At 35.0% G+C, this 27,572-nt stretch overlaps 1 protein-coding gene across 1 annotated transcript in view; it reads left to right on the plus strand.

Moving 5' to 3' along the window:
* The first annotated feature begins 5,465 nt into the window (after positions 1 to 5,465).
* The window catches only part of LOC133656430 (neurotrypsin-like), a 75,600-nt gene continuing 53,493 nt past the window's right edge, over positions 5,466 to 27,572 (plus strand). Inside the window, exons 1-2 of the mRNA XM_062057508.1 lie at positions 5,466 to 5,543; positions 24,418 to 24,460. Of these exons, the coding sequence (XP_061913492.1) occupies positions 5,469 to 5,543; positions 24,418 to 24,460 (118 nt within the window). The 5' untranslated portion in view covers positions 5,466 to 5,468. The remainder of the gene's footprint in view (positions 5,544 to 24,417; positions 24,461 to 27,572) is intronic.

The following is a 27,572-nucleotide window of genomic DNA, read 5'->3' on the forward strand; positions in this document are numbered from 1 at the left end:
TAACTTAACAAAAACTGCTATTTTAAAGAAATACTTTTTCAAAACTACATGGCCAAATTACAGTCCTCCAACCATTAAATTGTACTTATTTGTTGAGAATGGAAAACATGAAAATGCAAAAGAAAACATCAGTTTTTAGTGAAGGCAGACTCAAGGGTGTAACGTGTGCATAACACTGTGCCAAGTAAAACAGTGTAACAGAATAAACAAACACAATAAAGATAAATAAATAGCAGAAATGAGGAGAGTAAATGTTTCATGATGGAATAAAGCAAAGCTAAGATGGCCAGAGAGAGCAAGAAGAGACAAAACAAGATTTGGGTCAAAGATAGCAAGCTGTTATCAAATAAAAGAAAGAAAAAGACAGATAGCGTTGGCAGGCAAGTCCTAAAAAAAGGAAATCATTTTCCCCCAGTAATCTTCCAGCCTGGAGCGTGTGCGGGTAAAACTAAAGCGTGTGTGAAGTGGATAAGTTGAGTTAATCTGCGACTCACGGCTTGAAGGCATGGCGGCGTGCAGGAGGAGAGATAAAGAGCAGGGAGAAGTCATCTCCGGAAAACAAAGAACTCCATCCAGTTTGCGTGTAGGCCGTACCTGAACGCAGCACGGGATCATGGTCGCCTTGCAAGACCAGCGTGATGGTGTGAAGTCACCTGGAAAGACGAGAAAAAGGACATTTTCCTGCTCCTTCACATCATCGGATGGAAATGTTTCCATGAAAACAGAAGAGGCGGAAATGCTGCTGACAAGTACGAAAAGGCTGCACTTTCATCGTTTCCCACCGCTTCAATCGGCATCAAACGTGGCGGACAACTTGTGTTTACTTCCAGAACACAAAAAAGTTCACTTATTTTATTTCTCATTTTGGTCAATAAACGTGTTGACGAATGAAAGTAAATTGAGGGACACAACAAACAGCATATCATCACTGCACCAGATGTAGTAGTGACGGGTACAAATAGGTGAGTGTGTGGCACACTCATTAGATGTATGTATTGACACCGCACTGATACTGTGTCGGTGTTTCATAATGGTCATCTGCCATCTGATGGATTAAAATTAGGGATGTCCAATAATGGCTTATTTGCTGATATCCGATATTGTCCAACTCTTAATTACCGATATCAACTGATACTGATATAAACCGATACCGATATATACAGTCGTGGAATTAACACATTATTATGCCTAATTTGGACAATCAGGTATGGTGAAGATAAGGTCCTTTTTAAAAAAAAATAAAAAAATAAGATAACTAAATTAAAAACATTTTCTTGAATTAAAAAGAAAGTAAAACAATATAAAAACAGAAACTAGTAATTAATGAAAATGAGTAAAATCAACTGTTAAAGGTTAGTACTATTTACGGACTGTATCCCTTGTAGACTGTATTGATATATATTGATATATAATGTAGGAACCAGAATATTAATAACAGAAAGAAACAACCCTTTTGTGTGAATGAGTGTAAATGGGGGAGGGAGGTTTTTTGGGGTTGGTGCACTAATTGTAAGTGTGTCTTGTGTTTTTTTATGTTGATTTAATAAAAAAATTAAAAAACCATACCAATAAAAAACAACAACGATATCGATAATTTCCGATATTACATTTATCTCTAATTAAAATAGTCAAAAAATGCCAATGGACTCAAAAAACACTCCAAAGTAAGTAAACCTACTCAGTGGCCTAGTGGTTAGAGTGGTTCTGAGTTCAAACCCCGGCCGAGTCATACCAAAGACTATAAAAATGGGACCCATTACCTCCCTGCTTGGCAATCAGCATCAAGGGTTGGAATTAGGGATGTCCGATAATGGCTTTTTGCCGATATCCGATATTCCGATATTGTCCAACTCTTTAATTACCGATACCGATATCAACCGATACATGCAGTCGTGGAATTAACACATTATTATGCCTAATTTGGACAACCATGTATGGTGAAGATAAGGTACTTTTTCAAAAAAATAAAATAAAATAAGATAACTAAATTAAAAACATTTTCTTGAATTAAAAAGAAAGTAAAACAATATAAAAACAGTTACATAGAAACTAGTAATGAATGAAAATGAGTAGAATTAACTGTTAAAGGTTAGTACTATTAGTGGAACAGCAGCACGCACAATCATGTGTGCTTACGGACTGTATCCCTTGCAGACTGTATTGATATATATTGATAGGAACCAGAATATTGATAACAGAAAGAAATGGGGGGAGGGAGGTTTTTTGGGTTGGTGCACTAATTGTAAGTGTATCTTGTGTTTTTTATGTGGATTTAAAAAACAAACAAACAAAAAAAACGATACAGATAATAAAAAAACCGATACCGATAATTTCCGATATTACATTTTAACGCATTTATTGGCCAATTATATCGGCAGGCCGATATTATCGGACATCCCTAGTTGGAATTGGGGGTTAAATCACCAAAAATGATTCCCGGGCGCGGCCACTGCTGCTGTTCACTGCTGCTGCCCACTGCTCCCCTCACCACCCAGGGGGGTGATCAAGGGTGATGGGTCAAATGCAGAGAATAATTTCGCCACACCTAGTGTGTGTGTGATAGAGATGTCCGATAATGGCTTTTTTGCCGATATCCGATATTGTCCAACTCTTAATTACCGATTCCGATATCAACCGATACCGATATATACAGTCGTGGAATTAACACATTATTGTGCCTAATTTTGTTGTGATGCCCCGCTGGATGCATTAAACAATGTAACAAGGTTTTCCAAAATAAATCAACTCAAGTTACGGGAAAAAATGCCAACATGGCACTGCCATATTTATTATTGAAGTCAATACTATACTTTGACTTTCACCAAGTGCATTATTTTATTTATTTTTTAAACATGCCTCAAAACAACAGCTACAAAAACAATGAAGGCACACAGCTTCAGTCCAGAGAATATTAGAGCATACTTGCCAACCTTGAGACCTCCGAATATTGTAGCGTTCCGGAAGAGTTAGTGCTGCAAGGGGTTCTGGGTATTTGTTCTGTTGTGTTTATGTTGTGTTACGGTGCGGATGTTCTCCCACAGTGTGGCGCATATTTGTAACCGTGTTAAAGTTGTTTATACGGCCAGCCTCAGTGTGACCTGTATGGCTGTTGACCAAGTATGCCTTGCATTCACTTGTGCGTGTGTGCGAAAATCCGTAGATATTATGTGACTTAAAGGCAGTGCCTTTAAGGGTTATTGGCGCTCTGTACTTCTCCCTACGTCCGTGTACACAGGGGTGTTTTTGTCATGTCTGTGTGATCATGTTTTGTTTTAGTCATGTTCGGTTTTGTTTTTGGACACTTTGTGCACTTTTGTTTGTTTTGTCCCCATAGCAACCCATTAGTTTTTCACCTGTCATGTCACGCACCTGTTTCACGTTTTGAGTCACGCACCTGTTTTCACTGATCATGTCACTGCTATTTAAGCCGGTCTGTTTCTGTTGTTCGTCCTGGTGACATCATCTATCCCAGGGGTCACCAACCTTTTTGAAAGCAAGAGCTACTTTTTGGGTACTGATTAATGCGAAGGGCTACCAGTTTGATACACACTTAAATAAATTGCCAGAAATAGCCAATTTGCTCAATTTACCTTTGACTCTATGTTTCTATTAATAATTAATGATGTTTACACTTAATTGAACGGTTTAAAAGAGGAGAAAACACGAAAAAAAATGACAATTAAATTTTGAAACATAGTTTATCTTCAATTTCGACTCTTTAAAATTCAAAATTCAACCGAAAAAAAGAAGAGAAAAAGTAGCTAATTCGAATCTTTTTGAAAAAATTAAAAAAATAATTTATGGAACATCATTAGTAATTTTTCCTGATTAAGATTAATTTTAGAATTTTGATGTTTTAAATAGGTTAAAATCCAATCTGCACTTTGTTAGAATATATAACAAATTGGACCAAGCTATATTTCTAACAAAGACGAATCATTATTTCTTCTAGATTTTCCAGAACAAAAATTTTAAAAGAAATTCAAAAGACTTTGAAATAAGATTTACATTTGATTCTACAGATTTTCTACATTTGCCAGAATAATTGTTTTGAATTTTAATCATTATACGTTTGAGGAAATATTTCACAAATATTCTTCGTCAAAAAAACACAAGCTAAAATGAAGAATTAAATTAAAATGTATTTATTCTTTACAATAAAAAAAAAATTACTTGAACATTGATTTAAATTGTCAGGAAAGAAGAGGAAGGAATTTAAAAGGTAAAAAGGTATATGTGTTTAAAAATCCGAAAATAATTTTTAAGGTTGTATTTTTTCTCTAAAATTGTCTTTCTGAAAGTTATAACAAGCAAAGTAAAAAAATTAATGAATTTATCTAAACAAGTGAAGACCAAGTCTTTAAAATATTTTCTTGGATTTTCAAATTCTATTTGAGTTTTGTCTCTCTTAGAATTAAAAATGTCGAGCAAAGCGAGACCAGCTTGCTAGTAAATAAATACAATTTTAAAAAAAGAGGCAGCTCACTGGTAAGTGCTGCTATTTGAGCTATTTTTAGAACAGGCCAGCGGGCTACTCATCTGGTCCTTACGGGCTACCTGGTGCCCGCGGGCACTGCGTTGGTGACCCCTGATCTATCCTATCCATCAATACTACCTCTGCTACCCATGAGATTCCTGTTTATTATAGTTCATGCTTCATGCCATGCCACAGTAAGTGTTTTTGTTTCGTGTTCATAGTTAATTGCCTTTGTGCTAGTCTTTTGTTTTCATTAGTCAAGTTTGTTCTCCGCCATTGTGCGCGCCTTTTGTTTGCTTCCTTTTTTTGTAGTTTGTTAGTGTTATAAATAAATATGTACTTACATTCACGCCTTGCCCGCGCCAACTTTCCTTTGCACCATGGGAAAACAAACCACGCCAAAGTCTAAGTATTGACAGTTTTAAAAAGCCATAAATTTTACTCTGTGAAACCGATACCGATAATTTTGAAACCGATAGCGATAATATCGAGTATTACATTTTAAAGCATTTATCGGCCGATAATATCGGCAGTCTATTATCGGACATCCCTAGTGTGTGACAATCATTAATACTTTAACTTTAACTTGAATGTTCTTCACGAGTGTATGTAAACTTTTGACCACAACTGTATTTATGACAGTTAAAAAAAGTGAGGTGTTTAAAATTTGACATGAATTTGCATACAGAGAGCAAAAAAGAGAGAAGGACATTTTTCTGCAGAGCTCAACATATTTCCTGCAAGGGTGCGCATGCATGTGCGTGTGTGCGCGCGCCCGCGTGTTCTCCATCCCATTTTTTTTTTTTTTACTGCCGCACCCTGCGCTCTACCTCCCTAAACGCCACCCTCCTCCTCCTCCTCAGCATCATCATCATCGTCATCATCCTCCTCCTCCTCCTCCAGCAGGGGGCGTGCTGGGGCGCGCGGCCACGGGAGCGAAGGAGCGGCTACGCGCTCTGACGGACACACGCAGCTGCAGGGCGGGTAAAAGATGGCTCTCAGTGGCCGGCGGCTGTTGTGCTTGATCGGGGGAGCCTGCCTCTGGCTGCCGGTGTGCTGCGGCCAGGTAAGACCACCCTCTATCCCCCTATGTTGTATTTGATACTACATGCATAGTTTGGGCACAGTGGAGTGGGGATGAGGATGAGGGGGGACGCAGGGGGAGGATGATGGTGCCTTTTCTTCCACGCGTGTGAGTGATGGATTTCATTGATGGTGTCCACAAATCAATGCAGGGAGAGTGAAGCTTTGTTGTTATGCATCTACTAGCAGAACTATGTGCTTTATGGCTAAATGCACTCCATTGTTATAGTGTCCATTGTCTTATATTATTCATATTGTCTCATTTTTTACTTAATATTATGTCCTATAGTTTTACCCATACTGGGGTATCTATTACATTGTTTATTATAAACACATGCTGCTATTTTTTTTCAAGACTTTAAAACATTTTTTGTTATCATCATGCAAACAAAATTTTTTATGTTTATATGCATTTTTGATGTCTTCATTTTAATGCATGTTGCTTATGTACATTGTTCATGTCTTTATTTTCTTCTATTTTGTGCACATACTGTTTTCTTCTAGTGGTCTGTAGTGTTCTTATGCACATTATATTTAATATATTATGCATTATATATTATATATATTATATATTATGCATATCTTATGCACAATATATAATATATATATTTTTCTATGTCTTTATTTTCTTCTATTTTGTGCACATACTGTTTTCTTCTAGTGGTATGTAGTGCTCTTATGCACATTATATTTGATATATTATGCATTATATATTATATATTATGCATATTATATTACGCATATCTTATCAATCAATCAATCAATGTTCACAATATATTTTTTCTATGTCTTTATTTTGTGCACATACTGTTTTCTTCTAGTGGTCTGTAGTGCTCTTATGCACATTATATTTTATATATTATATATTATGCATATTATATTATGCATATCTTATGCACAATATATTTTATATATTTTTTCTATGTCTTTATTTTCTTCTATTTCGTGCACACATAGTTTTCTTCTGGTGGTCTGTAGTGCTCTTATGCACATTATATTTTATATATTATGCATTATATATTTTATTACATATTATTCATATGACATTATGCATATCTTATGCACAATATATTTTATATATTTTTTCTGTGTCTTTATTTTCATCTATTTTGTGCACATACTGTTTTCTTCTAGTGGTCTGTAGTGCTCTTATGCACATTATATTTTATATATTATGCATTATATATTATATATATTACATATTATGCATATTATATTATGCATATCTTATGCACAATATATTTTATATATTTTTTCTATGTCTTTATTTTCTTCTATTTTGTGCACATACTGTTTTCTTCTAGTGGTCTGTAGTGCTCTTATGCACATTACATTTTATATATTATGCATTATATATTATATGTTATATATATTATGCATATTATATTATGCACAATACATTTTATATATTTTTTCTATTTCTTTATTTTCTTCTATTTTGTGCACATACTGTTTTCTTCTAGTGGTCTGTAGTGCTCTTATGCACATTATATTTGATATATTATGCATTATATATTATATATATTACATATTATGCATATTATATTATGCATATCTTATGCACAATATATTTTATATATTTTTTCTATGTCTTTATTTTCTTCTATTTTGTGCACATACTGTTTTCTTCTAGTGGTCTGTAGTGTTCTTGTGCACATTATATTTTATACATTATGTATTATATATTATATGTATTATATATTATGCATATTATATTCTGCATATCTTATGCACAATATATTTAATATTTTTTTTCTATGTTTTTATTTTCTTCTATTTTGTGCACATACTGTTTTCTTCTAGTGGTCTGTAATGCTGTTATGCACATTATATTTTATATATTATGCATCATATATTATATACAGTATATTATGCATATCTTATGCACAATATATTTTATATATTTTTTATATAATATATTTTCCCCAGTGTTTAAAATATTTCATCTTCACTATTGAATTAAAAGCCCCTTGAGTCAATTAAACACGCCTCTTGTCCAATTAAAGTGACACGGTAACGATCTTGAATCCGTTCAGCCTTCTTCCTCCCCTTCAGTGTGATATCATGCGAGGTGTGCGCCTATGTGCGCCCTGAGGGTGAAACCTGCACGCCGCTGCAGTCCGACACAGTCCGGCTGTCACGTTCAGCGATCCCAAAAGCTCCAAATTCTTATCGCCGGTTTTGACCTTTTGACTTTACCCTCAAAAAATGATGAAGGAACCAATTCATCATTAAAGCTGTGTTTTTCAACCTTTTTTTTGAGCCAAGGCGCATTTTTTTTTCATTGAAAAAATCCGGAGGCACACCACCAGCAGAAATCATTAAAAAATGAAACTCAGTAGACAATAAAAAGTCGATATGACTTTAAACCATAACCAAGCATGTATCAATATAGCTCTTGTCTCAAAGTAGGTGTACTGTCACCACCTGTCACATCACCCCTGTGACTTATTTTGAGTTTTTTGCTGTTTTCCTGTGTGTAGTGTTTTAGTTCTTGTCTCGCGCTCCTATTTCGGTGGCTTTTCCTGTTTTGTTGGTGTTTTCCTGTGGCAGTTTCATGTCTTCCTTTGAGCGATATTCCCCACATCTACTTTGTTTTTGCAATCAAGAATATTTAAGTTGTTGCTATCCTTCTTTGTGGGGACATTGTTGATTGTCATGTCATGTTCGGATGTACTTCGTGGATGCCGCCTTTGCTCCGCAGTAAGTCTTTGCTGTCGTCCAGCATTCTGTTTCTGTTTACTTTGCAGCCAGTTCGGTTTTAGTTTTGTTCTGCACAGAGATGTCCTGCTGATGAATGCTTTAAAATGTAATAACGGAAATTATCGGTATCGGTTTCAACCTCCCGATTTTCCCGGGAGACTCCCGAAATTCAGTGCCCCTCCCGAAAATCTCCCGGGGCAACCATTCTCCCGATTTCCACCCGGACAACATTATTGGGGGCATGCCTTAAAGGCCCTGCCATTAGCATCCTCTACAACCTGTCGTCACTTCCGCTTTTCCTCCATACAAACAGCGTGCCGGCCCTGTCACATAATATATGCGGCTTTTATACACACATAAGTAGGGATGATACTCGAAACCGGTTTTCCCGGTTGTTTGATAAGAAAAGAACCGAGTCCTCGGACTCGAATCCCTTTTTGAGAACCGGTACCCGTTATCGAGACCACTATAGTAAAGGAAAAGAGTTGATTCTTTATTCGAATCCCGTCACGACCAGAAATGCTCCGTGGGACATCACAAGAATTGACGTCACGTAGCTCAGTCATTAGGCGCAGATAGCGAAAGCAGGAAAACAATGGACGGGAAAAAGCGCTCCAAGGTGTAATAAAGTTCAAAACAAAAGCTATCATCCATCAAATAACTTTACTGAGAGATTTGAGCAGGGTACAAACACATGACGAACACTTTTACGACCAACCGGAAACAGCAACCAGGCTAGCAACGCACCTCGTTTACGGCAGCTGTCGCAACGTTCTTAAAGCAACCGCAGCACATACATTTATATACAACACATCTCCCTTTTTTAACTTTTGTTTTTCTTTCCTTGTAAACAAAACAAAATCACACTGTAGATGTGTTGTCTGTCTAATTATAAATAATGCAGACGAGGCGTGTTGGCTGAGTTCTTGACGTTTACTTTCACAGCGTGGCAACATGCAACACTTTTCGGGGCTACCGCGCATGCTCGTAACTCCCGTTGCATGCTGGGTAGTGTAGTTGTTATATTCTCTCGCTCATAACATTTTTCCCCCTATAAAGAAATAATGTTAACTCAATAAAGTGTATTTCTTTTTTTAGCTTTAACTTTTCATTTTTTAGCATTGTAACCACATTTGCAAAGAACTTTTCTCTTCATAGAATTTTCTTTCAATAAAGAAATAAAGTGCAAAAATGTCAAAGCATCATAACAAACAGTTATGTCAAATAGCAGCAGAAGTGCACTTTTTGGAGAGCTGTATTATTTTCAGTTTTGTGCCCAAGGGACTGATTTTATTTAACACTATATTATTATTTATACACCTATAGTGATCACAGAGACAGGTTGTTTTTGTGTTACTGTATATATTTGTTTTAATGAAAAATCCCACTTAATATACTTTGGGTAACAACAGTCAATATTTATTTATTTTATTCAATTTAATTTTTTTAGGTGGGTAACAGTCAATATTTATTTATTTATTCGATTTTATTTTTTTATTATATAATAAAAGTGAGCTTTTGTTAAACCAAATATTGTGTGTGTTTTTTCCATATACAACAACCTATCTGGACTCGATAAGAGAATCGATAAGGAATCGGTTCGATAAGAGGATTCGATAATAGGCTCGAACTCGATAATTCCTTATCAAACATCATCCCTACACATAAGTGAATGCAATGCATACTTGATCAACAGCCATACAGGTCACACTGAGGGTAGGCGTATAAACAACTTTAACACTGTTACAAATATGCGCCACACTGTGAACCCACACCAAACAAGAATGACAAACACATTTCGGGAGAACATCCGCACCGTAACACAACATAAACACAACACAACAAATACCCAGAACCCCTTGCAGCACTAACTCTTCCGGGACGCTACAATATACACCCCCCGCTACCCCCAACCCTGCCCACCTTAACCTCCTCATGCTCTCTCAGGGAGAGCATGTCCCAAATTCCAAGCTGCTGTATTGAGGCATGTTAAAAAAAAAAGATGCACTTTGTGACTTCAATAATAAATATGGCAGTGCCATGTTGGCATTTTTTTTTCCATAACTTGAGTTGATTTATTTTGGAAAACCTTGTTACATTGTTTAATGCATCCAGCCGGGGCATCACAACAAAATTAGGCATAATAATGTCTTAATTCCACGACTGTATATATCGGTATCGGTTGATATCGGAATCGGTAATTAAGAGTTGGACAATATCAGAATATCGGATATCGGCAAAAAAGCCATTATCGGACATCTCTAATTACTGGTTTGCAAAAAATATTTTTAACCCAAATAGGTGAAAGTACATAATATCCCACGGCACACCAGATTGTATCTCACAGTGGTTGAAAAACACTGCTTTAGTGTGACATCATGCGAGGTGTGCTCCTATGTGCGCCCTCAGGGTGAAACCTGCACGCCGCTGCAGTCCGACACAGTCCGGCTGTCACGTTCAGCGAATCCCAAAAGCTCCAGATTCTTATCGTCGGGTTTTAACCTTGTGACTTTACCCTCAGAAAAAATGATCAGAGAATCAATTAATCATTAAACAACATTCATTTTTCACGCTGTAGCTCGTGTATTACAACTCTGTGTGTGTGTGTGTGTTTAATCATTAGTGCAGAACATTGGGGGGTAAATGGGGGGTGGGTGGGTGAGCAGGAATTTAATTAGTCTTAGTGAAATAGCACACTGCAGAGGAACTCCAGCATCCCCCCCCCCCCCCCATCAATTCAGCTCGGAGAAAAACACCCCAAAATATGTTCATGCTAATGCATTGTTAGAGTGCAGGTCTAAACAGGCATCGCTCTAAAGCGGTGTTTCTTAACCATTGTTGCAGCAGTACTCACTTGTAACACACTTTTAATTTTTTAATTTAATTTTTTATTTTTATTGACATCCAGCATCAGACATTCCTATCCATTACATCATATTCACATAAATCATATATCTATTGTCTGCCCTAAATGTCAAAATATTTTTGTTTATATCCCATCCATACACCCCCCCCCAAAAAGAAAGAAACAACAAAAAAAACTAAGTAATATCTACAAATACATCGATTAAATAAACAGAAAAAAAAGAAAAAAGAAGGAAATAATAATACATTAATAATAATAATAATCAGAAATAAAATAAAATATAAACAGATACACATATATATATATATATATATATATATATATATATATATATATATATATATATATATATATATATATATATATATATATATATATATATATATATATATACATTCACACACACATACATACATATAAATATATATATACATACATACATATACACATATAGGGAGTAATATAATATAAAATGGAGAAGATAACTGCCTTTATTAATTATAAATTGGAGAAATTTACTTCATACTGGGAAAATTGGGTCAATTATGTCACGCCCCATAAACCTGACTTTAATTTTTCGAATTAGCGATTGTACTGTCAAAAAAAAGAAAAGAAAAAAAAAAGAAATAAAAAAGGGATTACTCCCTATATGTGTAATACACTTTTTCACTATGGTTATGGCTTGAGTTTATTTCCAACAATTACAACATGATTCATCACAGTTTCCAGTTTTTATTTTTAACATGTTCGAAAAGGAGCAGAAGGAAGCCGAGTTTATTTAATCCCACCCCTTTTCCATTACGTAGAAAATGCTAACACTTTTGTTCACTTCCTGTTCTCAATTTATTCACAATATATTCCGTAAATAATAACACAACAATAATAATAATAAATAGTGAAGTAAGTTGAATTTCATATAGTGAGATGGATAAGATTATCAATAAGTTCAGAATGTTTATCATGATTCTTTTTCTTTGTACTTTCTAAACACTTTTGAGTTTAAACAGTTTCTTAAACTCAATCATATTACTACATTGTTTATTTCCTTACTTAATCCATTCCATAATTTACCTCCACATACAGACAAGAACTAAAGCACTACACACAGGAAAACACCAACAAACTCAAAATAAGGAGTTTCATTTTTTTATTTTTTTTTGGTGTTTGTATGCAAAAAAAACAAAAAACAAAAAAAAATTAAAAAATACTATGTATATATATACATATATATATATATATATATATATATATATATATATATATATATATATATATATATATATATATATATATATATATATTTTTTTTTTTTTTTGCATACAAACACCAAAAAAAATAAAAAAAATATTAAATTTTATATATATATATATATATATATATATATATATATATATATATATATATATATATATATATATATATATATATATATATATATATAAAAAAAATATATATATATATATATTTTTTTTTTTAAATTTTGTAAATATTTTTTTTATTTTATTTATTTTTTTTGGTGTTTGTATGCAAAAAAAATAAAAAATAAAATAAAATAAAAATATATATATATATATATATTTTTTTATTTTTTTATTTTTTTTTGGTGTTTGTATTAAAAAAAAAAAAAAAAAAGTATATATACATATATATTCTGCTGGTGGTGTGCCTCCAGATTTTTTTAATGAAAAAAATGTGCCTTGCCTCAAAAAAGGTTGAAAAACACTGATCTATGCAACATTTTGAGCAAAGAACCACCATCACATGTTATGTAGACCACAAAGAAGTCTTTTACATTTAGAAAAAAACAAACATAATATGACTCCCTTAATGCGCCTTATAATCCAGTGCGCCTTGTGTATGAAAATAGACCTTAATAGACCCGCTCATCGGCAGTGCGCCTTATATTCCGGTGCGCCCTATGGTCCGGAAAATACGGTAATTCCTCTGCGCATTTATTTCCATTTCCATAGCAACGCACTTCCGACTTCCGGCAACAAATGTGTGTTCTCATCATGGCAGACTTGGTAGTAAACAACAAAGACAGCTCATTTTGGACAAATGAGGATTCACCACCTTATCTTTTTGAACCTGAATATACGGAGGATGAACTGTCGCTTATAGAAGCCAGCACGAAGGAAGGGTGAGACGTCGGAGCAGACGGAAACCGGGAGAGTGAGGCGAAAGTGACTTTGGCGCTGTAAACGTGGAACTTTGGCTCAAGCTATTTCGACATAAATGGAGTGCTTGCCCAAATCAACCGGAAAAAAAACGTCACCCGGCCAGCTGGACTAAACACACAACTGTCCGTCGAATAAGTCGTTATAATATCGATCATGATACACGCAGCACGTCGTGATTGTTAGTACAACTACAGTACATACGCTGTCTGGCTCGCTGTGTACAAACAAAACATGAAATGTTGGCTAATAATTTACAGATACTGTAATATGATTATTCATGTTCATAATATAATAATAATAATAATGGATTAGATTTTATATCGCACTTTTCTATTATTAGACACTCAAAGCGCTTCACAGAGAAGTGGGAACCCATCATTCATTCACACCTGGTGGTGGTAAGCAACATTTGTAGCCACAGCTGCCCTGGGGTAGACTGACGGAAGCGAGACTGCCAGTTTGCGTCCTCCGACCACCACCTATCATTCATTCACCAGTGTGAGCGGCACCGGGGGCAAGGGTGAAGTGTCCTGCCCAAGGACACAACGGCAGTGATTTGGATGTCAAGAGGCGGGGAGCGAACCTGCAGCCCTCAGGTTTCTGGCACGGCCGCTCTACCCACTACGCCAGACCTGGGCATTGTACGGCCCGCGGGCCGCATCCGGCCCTTTGCGCATCCCTGTCCGGCCCGCGTGAGGCCAATCATAAATTACAAAATAAATTTTAAAAAGTATCTATGTCGAGTGTGCAATACAACGGTGCTGCTTTTGTTTTGAAAAGCGTTATTTGTATTACTTCCGTGTGGACGTATGCGCGTGTGCGATTGTGAGTGAATTGAACGGCGCAATTACAAATTACAAAATAAAGTTTAAAAAACATCTATGTCGTGCGCGCAATACAACTGTGCTGCTTTTATTTTGAAATGTGTTATTTATGCCGTATGTCCGGGGGGAACCTGTGAGGGAAGGTGCATAGAGACAAGTGATGAGACGCTAAAAAAAGAAAAGTTGATGAGGATTGGCGTGTTTCCAACAAGAGATGGACTGCCAAGTATTTCTTTACATAAATTAATGGTAAAGCCGTGTGCTTAATGTGTGGTACACAGGTTGCTGTGTTTAAATATCATTTTAATCGCCACTACACGATGAAACACGAGGGAAAATACCGGAATGTGTCTGATGAAGCGCGCGCAAGGGAGGCTGATCTGTGATGGTAAAACTGCAAACCCAACAAGGACTTTGTGCCATATTTCACACCCCCAGAGATGCAGCTGTCAGGACAAGTTTCGTCATTTCTCACAAAAGCGCCAGAAAAAGTAAGGCATTTTCTGACGGAGAGTTTATTAAGGAGTGCTTATTGGACTTTGTTGCGCTGATAATGCCCGGAGACATGGATTGTTTTTCGCTAACTTTGGATGAGAGCTCTGATGCAGTCAATTAAAGAGACAACCACAGGTAATGACTTGTTCACAGAGGTAAATGCGTGTTGGGACAAGCTGGCAGGTGTGACAATCCAATCCACTTTATTTATATAGCACATTTAAACAACAAAATGTTTCCAAAGTGCTGCAAAATAATATTACAAACAATATTCAAATATTATCCTTAGCTCCACCAATGACTGAATAAAAAGAAAAAAAAATTACATATAAAACCAATATAAAAAACAATATCAAATAAATATGATTAAAAACTATTTTTTAACAACAGATGGTTGTCCAAATCTGATGGGGAAAAATGTTGGATAATGCAGGATAAAGTAACCATCAAAAGCAATCTGCTTTTGTATAAAGTTAAGTTAGGTTAAATTAAATTATTATTATTATTATTAATTATTATTATTATTATCATCATTATTATTTATCTTACGGTATATCAAAAATAATATTGAGCAAAATTTAATTGAAATATTGTCGTGTGGCCCTCCAGCAGTGCTCGGGTTGCTTATGCGGCCCCCGGTGAAAATTAATTGCCCACCCCTGCACTACGCCATACCGCCCCCATATACAAACATACGTACATACATACATACGTATGTATGTATGTATGTATGTATGTATGTATGTATATATGTGTATATATATATATATATATATATATATGTATGTGTATATGTATATATATATATACATATATATGTATGTGTATGTATGTGTATGTATATGTATAAATTACTAAAAATAAAATACATAATAGACAATATATATTATACGGATAAAAAACATTGTTTCTTTCTACAATAAAAACTTATTTGAAACAGGTTTTTAATATATATATTATTGGTGTTCAAAACCATCTATTTTCCAATCAATCGTAATTAATATTATTGAATTTATTATTTTTTTTATACAAAAAAATAAAAAATAATAATATATATATATATATAAACATTTTTTTTTTTTTTTGCATACAAACACCAAAAAAATAAAATAAAAATATTTATATATATATTGTATGTATAAAAAAATAAAATATAAATAAATAAATAAATATATATATATATATATATATATATATATATATATATATATATATATATATATATATATATATATATATATATATATATATATATATATGTATGTATATATAGTTTTTTTTTGGTGTTTGTATGCAAAAAATATATATATATATATACTGTGAATATATATATATATATATATATATATATATATATATATATATATATATATATATATATATATATATATATATATATATATATATATATATATATTTTTTTTTTTTATTAAAAAAAAAAATTCAATAATATTAATTGCGATTAATTGGAAAATAGATGGTTTTGAACACCAATAATATATATATTAAAAACCTTTTTCAAATAAGTTTTTATTGTAGAAAGAAACAATGTTTTCCATCCATCCATCCATCCATCTTCTTCCGCTTATCCGAGGTCGGGTCGCGGGGGCAGCAGCCTAAGCAGGGAAACCCAGACTTCCCTCTCCCCAGCCACTTCGTCCAGCTCTTCCCGGGGGATCCCGAGGCGTTCCCAGGCCAGCCGGGAGACATAGTCTTCCCAACGTGTCCTGGGTCCTCCCCGTGGCCTCCTACCGGTCGGACGTGCCCTAAACACCTCGGGTGGCATCCTGACCAGATGGCCAAACCACCTAAACTGGCTCCTCTCGATGTGGAGGAGCAGCGGCTTTACTTTGAGCTCCCCCCGGATGGCAGAGCTTCTCACCCTATCTCTAAGGGAGAGACCCGCCACCCAGCGGAAGAAACTCATTTCGGCCGCTTGTACCCGTGATCTTGTCCTTTCGGTCATAACCCAAAGCTCATGACCATAGGTGAGGATGGGAACGTAGATCGACCGGTAAATTGAGAGCTTTGCCTTCCGGCTCAGCTCCTTCTTCACCACCACGGATCGATACAGCGTCCGCATTACTGAAGACGCCGCACCGATCCGCCTGTCGATCTCACCATCCACTCTTCCCTCACTCGTGAACAAGACTCCTAGGTACTTGAACTCCTCCACTTGGGGCAGGGTCTCCTCCGCAACCCGGAGATGGCACTCCACCCTTTTCCGGGCGAGAACCATGGACTCGGACTTGGAGGTGCTGATTCTCATCCCAGTCGCTTCACACTCAGCTGCGAACCGATCCAGTGAGAGCTGAAGATCCTGGCCAGATGAAGCCATCATCATCTGCAAGATCCTGGCCAGATGAAGCCACATCATCTGCAAAAAGCAGAGACCTAATCCTGCAGCCACCAAACCAGATCCCCTCAACGCCTTGACTGCGCCTAGAAATTCTGTCCATAAAAGTTATGAACAGAATCGGTGACAAAGGGCAGCCTTGGCGGAGTCCAACCCTCACTGGAAACGTGTCTGACTTACTGCCGGCAATGCGGACCAAACTCTGGCACTGATCATACAGGGAGCGGACCGCCACAATCAGTTTTTTAATCAGTATAATATATATGGTCTATTATGTATTTTATTCTTAATAATTTATATATATATATATATATATATATATATATATATATATATATATATATATATATATATATATATATATATATATATATATATATATATGTATGTATGTTTATGTAAAAAAAAAAATTATTAAAAAAAATAAATTATAAAAAAAAAAAATTTTTTTTTATTTTTAATATATATATATATATATATACATATATATATATACATATATATATATACATATATATATATATATATATATATATATATATATATATATATATATATATATATATATATATATATATATATATATATATATATATATATATATATATATATATATATATATATATATATATTTTTTAATCGGTCCTGTGCAGCCACTCAGACAAATCAGGTTGTTGATGTAGATCAGGGGTCTCAAACATGCGGCCCGCGGGCCAATTGCGGCCCGCGAGACGTTATTGTGCGGCCCCCACCTTAATATGAACGTTTAATGTTAGTGCGGCCCGCGAGTTTTATATGAATGGCACTTGACAGCGCTGTGTGCGGAGCTGAAGCATTCTTGCCAACCCTCCCGATTTTCACCCGTCAGTTGACGACATCATTATTGAAGACACAAGGATTAGCGTCCACATTTTCTCCATACAAACAATGTGCCTGCACAGTCATATGTTATATGCGGCTTCAACAGACACACGTAAGTGACTGCAATGCATACTTAGTCAACAGTCATACATGTCACACTGAGGGTGGCCGTATAAAAAAAACTTTATCAATGTTACAAATATGCGCCACATTGTGAACCCACACCAAACAAGAATGACAAACACATTTTGGGAGAACATCCGCACCTAAACACAACATAAACACAACAGAACAAATACCCAGAATTCTATCAATCACGGTGTGGTATATGGCTCTCGAGGGCCGAACATTGATGTCACTTGCGTGATGCAAGCAGAGAAACGTTTTGCTGCTTTTCCACGAGACCCGCACGCGCTCTTCCTCCCTCCCTGCCTCCCTCGCTCGCTCTCTCGCGCGCTCTCTCTCTCTTGCTCTCTCGCTCTCTGTCACTCACTACAAAAGTGTGGTGCACTGGACCCCAGCGCTGATACTCCGACAGAGAGTCGCTGGGCGAATCGGACGTGTAACACGTTAGTCGTGATCGGGGCTAATTGTGCTACCGTAAATGTAAACTCCACAGCGAGCCAACCGGGTTGCACAATATGTGTATGTGTATATTGTTGCTGACTGGAGAAATGAAATTATTATTGTTAGAATAGAATAGAATAGAAAGTACTTTATTGATCCCTGGGGGAAATTCAGCACCACAGTTCGCTCACAATAGACAAGAATAACAATAAATAGTATAATATATATAGTATATTATATATATAATATATAAATAATATAAATATATTCTACATATACTACATATAATCTACATTTAAGTGCAGTCAAGGAACATATGCATTATACAGTCTGATGGCTGTCCGTATGAAGGACCTCCTGTGTCGTTCCGTGTTGCATTTTGGGAGTCTGAGCCTTCCACTGAACATGCTCATTCTCCCCGCAAGGTCCGAGTGTAGTGGGTGGGAGGTGTTGTCCATAATGGCTAGGAGTTTTGCTAGACTTCTCCTCTCTTGTTATTACTTATGACTTATTTATTTACTTAATTCTCATTTTGTTCATTTATATTTTGATTTTATTTTGTGTTGAAAATAAAAATAAAGACATTTAAAAATAATTTTTTTAAGAAATCTTTTCTTGCGACCCAGCCTCACCCAGACTCTGCATCCAGTGGCCCCCAGGCAAATTGAGTTTGAGACCCCTGATGTAGATGATCTATATCTGATGTACACATTTACTTATTCAATGTTTGGGTAGAATTGTTTTATTTTTTTTAAGTGATATATATGACCCCTATTTTTTTTTTTATAATTTATTTTTTTTAATAATTTTTTTTTTTACATAAACATACATACATATATATATATATATATATATATATATATATATATATATATATATATATATATATATATATATATATATATATATATATATATATATGTATATATATATATATATATATATATATGTATGTATATATATATATATATATATATATATATATATATATATATATATATATATATATATATATATATATATATATATATATATATATATATGTATGTTTATGTAAAAAAAAAAATTATTAAAAAAAATAAATTATAAAAAAAAAATATTATTTTATTTTTAATATATATATATATATATATATATATATATATATATATATATATTTATTTTTTTTAATCGGTCCTGTCCAGCCACTCAGACAAATCAGGTTGTTGATGTAGATGATCTATATCTGATGTACACATCTACTTATTCAATGTTTGGGTAGAATTTTTTTATTTTTTTTAAAGTGATATATATGACCCCTTTAGTGCGCCCTATAATCCGGTGTGCCTTTTGTATGAAAATAGACCCGCTCATCGGCAGTGCGCCTTATGGTCCGGAAAAAATGGTAACTGAATACTTTGATCCCCCATTCATCCATGTACACCTACAGTATGAATGGTGTGTGTGTGTGTGTGTGTGTGTGTGTGTGTGTGGAGCCAGCTGTGCCATCATCACAACAGATTAGCGTCCTAATTGAAGCGTGTGATTGATATGATTGCAGATATTAGCGCCTGTGTTCATGTGCCCAGGTCACATGTTCCTCGTCTGATGTTATTACGGGGGCATGGCTGCTACTGGATGTGTGTGTCAGCACTTTGAAGGAGAAACCTCTTGTATTTCTACGCCGCCGTCATCGCTTTTACCCTCGCACACGGTGTGTGTGTGTGTGTGTGTGTGTATGTGTGTACCTTTGGTGTCTTCCCCTTGTGGAGTGTGACCTGATTTCCAGAAAAGGAGACAAACAGCTGTCAAACATCCTCAGCCACCACTTTCTTGCTCACCCGCGATACACAAGTGACATCAGTTGTGGTTTTGACTCCTGAAAAACAAACATTCAGCATAAGTTCAAGTCAAAGTAAAATGATTGTCACACACACACACACACATTGGTGAGGTCACACACTGGCTCTCAGTCTCTGTTCTAATTCATCCCAAAGGTGTTCTATCGGGTTCAGGTCAGGACTCTGTGCAGGCCAGTCAAGTTCATCCACACCAGACTCTGTCATCCATGTCTTTATGGACCTTGCTTTGTGCACTGGTGCACAGTCATGTTATTAAGTTAAAGTTAAAGTAGCAATGATTGTCACACACACCAGGTGTGGTGAAATTATTCTCTGCATTTGACCCATCGCCCTTGATCACCCCCTGGGAATCATTTTACACATATTTGTTTCAGGTAAAATATGCCAGTTAGAATATGATAACAATTCCAAGTCATTACATGATAGCGAAACCGAGTCCAAACCATTCCACCCTCAACATGTTCCACCATCTTGGAAATTTAAACTACCTTTTTTCCCCAAGCTCAAAAAAATTCCAGGATTTTCCAGAATTCCTGGTTTTCCAAAGCCCTATGTCCACCCTTTTTTCTGGCGACCACTGCGTCCACATTTTTTCCCACGCATTTTAACCGTTCCACCGTCAAAACATTCCTCTTAATCAGGACAAAAAAACTAAGTTGTTTTTTGAACTGGAAAAATTCCCAAAATTCCAGGAATGACGTAATACCATTTCTCGATTCAACATACTACTTCAACATTTCTCGACCCATTTGAAAAATTCCAACGCCAACCATTTCAACTCATTCAGACCATTCAAGTTTTTTTTAGCATTTTCCAAAAAATTCCCGCTTTTCCTGAAGTTCCAACATTTTTGGGAAATTCCCATTGAAATCAATAGGACAATCTTCAAAGATCCACAACTCCCTCATTGTATCTGATTCAAACTGTTCCAACTTCCAAATATTCAGCCTGTTGGGGAATTGTGTGCTCTACTTCAAGAATTCAAAAAAAAAATTCCAGGATTTTCCAGAATTCCTGGTTTTCCAAAGCCAATTCCACCCTTTTTCCTGGCGACCACTGCGTCCGCATTTTTCCCAACGCATTTTAACCGTTCCACCGTCAAAACATTCCTCTTAATCGGGACAAAAAAACAGTTGATTTTTTAACTGGAAAAATTCCCGCTTTTCCCAAAATTCCAGGAATTACGTAATACCATTTCTCAATTCAACATACTACTTTAACATTTCTCGACCGATTTGAAAAATTCCAACGCCAACCATTTCAACTCATTCGGACCATTCAAGTTTTTTTTTTAGCATTTTCCAAAAAATTCCCGCTTTTCCTGAAATTCCAAAATTTTGGGGAAATTCCCATTCAAATCAATGGGACATTCTTCAAAGTTCCACAACTCCCTCATTTTTAATCTGATTCAAACTGTTCCAACTTCAAAATATTCAACCTGCTGGGGAATTGTGTGCTCTACTTCAACAATTCCACAAAAAATTCCAGGATTTCAGTTTAACGTCAGCATTGGAGCATTCACACACAATTCCTCCAGGAATTGCCTCATCTAGTTACAGGAATATTTTTCTTATATCGCTGTAACAAATAATCTTATTATGAGACTTTATTGCATTTTTCCCTGTGTATTGTTTTTAATTGATATTTATTTTTATGTTTTATATTTATGATATTGTTGTTGCTTTAATGCAGGGGGAGCCCAACATTTTTCAACTGAAAAATCAAATCATGCAAAATCCCTTTTGATATTTTTCATTTTATAGATTTTTTTTTATACCTTTAGGACTCCCCTCATGTTTGGTCTTGGGGACACTAAAGGGTTTCAATCATAAAATGTAATAATAAAATAAGTCACTTACTAATAATTTTCATTTGTTATTCAATGCTTGAATTATTGGATCAGCTTCAGGTCTATCTGTCCAGATCATCATTTTTTTCAACCCTGTTTTTTATGGCAAAAACACACAGTATTTTTTCAATAATTTATTTTTAAATTGGAATCTTTAATGTGAAGTATTTAGAGACTTAAATAGGTCAGTAATTCATAACAGTTAAAAAAAAAAAAAAAAGTCCCGCTACAATTCTTCGGGAACCAAAAAGGGTCCCACAGATAAAAGTGTTAAAAATAAGTTATACATCTATATACTGTATATATTTCAACACTTAAATCTCTAGATCAACTTCAGATCTATCTGTTGATTAAAAGTTTGCATCATTTTTTAAAATATTTATTTCTTTGTTTGTTTTATGCCTTTTTGGCGATATTTCTCCCCCTCAAAAGTATTTCAAAGTGGATAATTTATTGTGAAGTAATTGGAGCCTTGAAAAGGTCACTAATCTATAACAACATTTATTTTGATTCATTATTATTTTTTGAGCAATGACAGCTTTAAAGAAAAAAAAAAAGCAGCCATCTTTCTGTTTTTAAAATCAGAATTACAACTTTTTCTCATTACATTTGACCTATTTGCTCTTTTATTCCACTTTATGTTGTTTTCCTTTTTTTAATAGTATTTTTTGAATGTCATTAAAAAAAAAAAAGGTGCGGAACGCACTTTGGACACCACTTTGGACAAAAATGCATGTTTTTACGTTTTTTTTATGGTGTCCTTGAGTGCCCCGAAAGGTGGCTGCATTTTTTAAAAATCTTAATAGTTATGATAATAATAATAGTTTATTTATTATTGAAAACAGGTTTAAAGTGGCCTGGACAAGACACCACATTGTTCCTTTGGGGGCAACTGTGAGTCACCAGCATTAAAATAGATTTTTTTTAAATGGGTAAAAAAAAAAAATTAAATATGAAAAAATTTGGCAAAGCACTGTGCAAAAGTGCACATAACTAAATGTGTGTTAGTGCATTGAAACACTAACATTTTGATACGATAAACTGTTTATTTAAAAAAATAAATAAAAAAGGTCAAAGACTTGCCTTTTTTGATCAGGCTTTTTACTGATCATGATCCTCTTAGGGTTTTTATTTTTTATTTTTATTATTATTATTCTGTTATGTTATATTTTATTTATTGCTATTATTACTACTATTATTCTGTCAATTTTCCATAATTATTTACATTTTATTTTTACATAATTTTTTAATATATTTTAAAGTGTTTTTTAGATGGCGTTAATAATAGTTATTCTCCAGTGTGGACGCCTCAAAGGTGGCGTTTTTCCTAAATCCTTAGTGCCATGCCATGTTTTGATATTGTCTTTTTTAAATTTTAATTTTTTTTGTTGTTATTGTCAATAGTGCTTTGTGTGTGTGTTTTCTTCTTTTGTGTGTGTGTGTAGTACTTCATGTTAGTACTTGCCTCTGTATGAAAAGTGCTATATAAATAAATAGAGGTGCACAAAAAAAAAAAAATTCACATCCGAATCGTGATTTTTATTTAACTGTTTCTAAATTGCATCAAAATTTTCAAAAATGTATTAAAAAAAAATATATATTAATTATTATAATTTTTTTTGGGGTAAGAATCAATTTTGAAAATGACATTTTGGGCCACCTGCATGCAACCAGAAGTAGCTTTTCTAACCTATAACCCAGGGGTAGGGAACCTATGGCTCTAGAGCCAGATGTGGCTCTTTTGATGACGGCATCTGGCTCTCAGATAAATCTCAGCTGACATTGCTTAACACGATAAGTAATGAATAATTCCGCTGGTAATCACAGTGTTAAAAATAACCACTACAAAGCCATCAGCAAAACCATGCAGCACCAGAAGTCGCATTAACGGTAAGAAGTATTTTATTTATTATTGGTTACCTTCAGAATAACAATGTTATTAAAAAGAATGAGACTTATTTTACTCAAAAAATGTTGGTCTTACTTAAAAATGCACGCATTTAGTTGTATTCGGTGTTAAAAAAAATATTATAGGGCTCTCATGGAAATACATTTTTAAATATTTGGCTTTCATGGCTCTCTCAGCCAAAAAGGTTCCCGACCCCTGCTATAACCTGTTTGAAAAAAAAAAAGGATTATAATTATTATACCACATAATCCATTGCGAGAATCGGCTTGAATTGAGTATTGATTCCGAATCGAATCGTCATCCTAGGAATGGGAATCGCACCAAATCATTAAGCGCCAAAAATTCACACCCTGATGAATAAAGTTTGATTTAATGATTGATTTTTTTTGTGTGTGTGCGTGCGCAGGTGGTGGCGGACGACAGTTACCTAAACGAGGTGCAGAACTCAGGTAGGCATCCCATAATGCTCTCCGCTCACCCAGCAACACCACCATGCCGCCATTACTCCTCACTTGCATCTTTTGTTTTCCTACATTCCCTTTCTACATACTATCATTTTAATTCACTCTTATTTTCTTGTCTTGAAATGTCAATGATAAATATTGTCAGTGTCAACGTGTAAAAGATCTCGTGAGAGAGACTTGTCACTAATAAACACAGAGAAGGGGTATATGGAATTAAATAAACTCGGCTTCTTCCTGCTCCTTTTCCCATGTTGACATGTGCAAATGTGACTTCATGTAACTTATAATAATGTCAGAAATAAATAAACCATACCATTGTTTTGATGCAAAAGAGCCTTTTCTTCTTTCTTTCTTTCTTCTTGTGCTTCACTCATACGCCCGCATTCCATTTCTCTGTTCCGGCTCCTTCCCTTGAAGAAGAGATAAAGGGGGGCAATGATGGGGGTGGGGCGCTCATAAATCAAGGATTTTCCACTCAGGTTGTTTCCACCATTGAGCACCTGCACTCATTAATGCATGCATGCTGCAGCTGTTAGCATCACATGCTCACACCTTGCTATGCCATTTGTTTATTTATTTTTAAAATGTGTGTGGGTTTGTACAGTGTAAGTTGATAAAAAAAAAAAAAAAAATACCCACCCAGACTCCCCTCCCCTTCTTCACAGAGCAAGTGTAAACCGTGTCTAATATTCTTTGTGGCGGGGAAATGGATTATACGAACAGGGAGGCTGAGTGTTCCCATAGCGATGATGAGCAGAGTGCTGTTGTCGTGGCAATGATGGGGGGGGGGGGGGGTGTTGGCAGTGTGCGTGTGTGTGTGTGTGTGTGTGTGTGTGTGTGTGTGTGTGTGCGTGCGTGCAGAGTTTCATCTCTGGCGGGATGGGGGAGGTGGAAGACAAATTAATTGGTATTGCTCGAACTATACATTACTTATGAATGTGAAATTTTTACGATTTTTTTTTTTTTTCCAGTGTTGTGAAATAATTTTAAACATATTGTTTTGTTTTATGGTTGGTAATATTTTTTTGGACTATTTAAAAAAAAAAAAGGTAATATTTCTGTAAATCAATCATTCAGAGTTTGATTTAGCATAGTGTATTAGAAAAATAATAATTATAATATAATAACAATATAATAATAATGATGGTAATAATAATAATTATTATTATTATCATAATTTTTTATTATTATTATTATTATAATAAAAATAATTATTACTATTACTATTATTACCAGAGAACAAACTGATAACCTTGATTTATCGGGGTTTGGAACTGGACATTTGCATGAAAGGCAGCCGCGTCAACCATTACACCACCGGGACAAATAAATGAATTAAAAAAAACATAGAATAAAAAAATACAATTTAAAATACAATATATTAAAAAAATACACTGAACAAAAATATAAACACAACACTTTTGTTTTCAAAACTTGCTTTATACACAAAATACCTATTCCTCTAAAAAATATTGTTCACAAATGTGTCTAAATCTGTGTTAGTGAGCATTTCTTCTTTGCCAAGATAATCAATCAATCAATCAATCAATGTTTACTTATATAGCCCTAAATCACTAGTGTCTCAAAGGGCTGCACAAGCCACAACGACATCCTCGGCTCAGATCCCACATCAGGGCAAGGAAAAACTCAACCCAATGGGACAATGAGAAACCTTGGAGAGGACCACAGATGTGGGGACAACAAACGCGAGTGCGTTTTATTGATGGCATTTGGAATGCGCACACAGATACCGTGACGAGATCCTGAGCCCCATCGTTGTGCCATCATGTTGTACCATCGCCTCATGTTGCAGACCCCCAAGACACCCAACAAAGCAAAACTGCACATTTCAGAGTGGCCTTTTATAGTGGGCAGCCTAAGGCACACCTGTGCAATAATCATGCTGTTTAATCAGCATCTTGATATGCCACACCTTGTGAGGGAGGATGGATTATCTCGGCAAAGAAGAAATGCTCACTAACACAGATTTAGACACATTTGTGAACAATACTTGAGAGGAATAGGTCTTTTGTGTATAAAGCAGGTTTTGAAAACAAAAGTGTTGCGTTTATATTTTTGTTTAGTGTATGTACATACGTATGTACACTACCGTTCAAAAGTTTGGGGTCACCCAAACAATTTTGTGGAATAGCCTTCATTTCTAAGAACAAGAATAGACTGTCGAGTTTCAGGTGAAAGTTCTCTTTTTCTGGCCATTTTGAGCGTTTAATTGACCCCACAAATGTGATGCTCCAAAAACTCAATCTGCTCAAAGGAAGGTCAGTTTTGTAGCTTCTGTAACGAGCTAAACTGTTTTCAGATGTGTGAACATGATTGCACAAGGGTTTTCTAATCATCAATTAGCCTTCTGAGCCAATGAGCAAACACATTGTACCATTAGAACACTGGAGTGATAGTTGCTGGAAATGGGCTTCTATACGCCTATGTAGATATTGCACCAAAAACCAGACATTTGCAGCTAGAATAGTCATTTACCACGTTAGCAATGTATAGAGTGTATTTCTTTAAAGTTAAGACTAGTTTAAAGTTATCTTCATTGAAAAGTACAGTGCTTTTCCTTAAAAAATAAGGACATTTCAATGTGACCCCAAACTTTTGAACGGTAGTGTATGTATGTTTGTATATACATATACATGTGTATGTACATATATACGTATATGTATGTATGTCCATACGTACGTATGCATGTACAAAACCGGTGGAGTTGGCACGTTGTGTAAATGGTAAATAAAAACAGAATACAATGATTTGCAAATCCTTTTCAACTTATAGTCAATTGAATGGACTGCAAAGACAAGATACTTAATGTGCGAACTGAGAAACGTAATTTTTTTTTTGCAAATAATCATTAACTTAGAACTTAATGGCAGCAACACATTGCAAAAAAGTTGTCACAGGTGCATTTTTACCACTGTGTTACATGGCCTTTCCTTTTAACAACCCTCAGTAAACGTTTGGGAACTGAGGAGACACATTTTTGAAGCTTTTCGGGCGGAATTCTTTCCCATTCTTGCTTGATGTACAGCTTAAGTTGTTCAACAGTCTACGTTGTGGTATTTTAGGCTTCATAGTGCAC

Source organism: Entelurus aequoreus, linkage group LG08, assembly GCF_033978785.1.
Source record: "Entelurus aequoreus isolate RoL-2023_Sb linkage group LG08, RoL_Eaeq_v1.1, whole genome shotgun sequence".
Lineage (NCBI taxonomy): Eukaryota > Metazoa > Chordata > Actinopteri > Syngnathiformes > Syngnathidae > Entelurus > Entelurus aequoreus.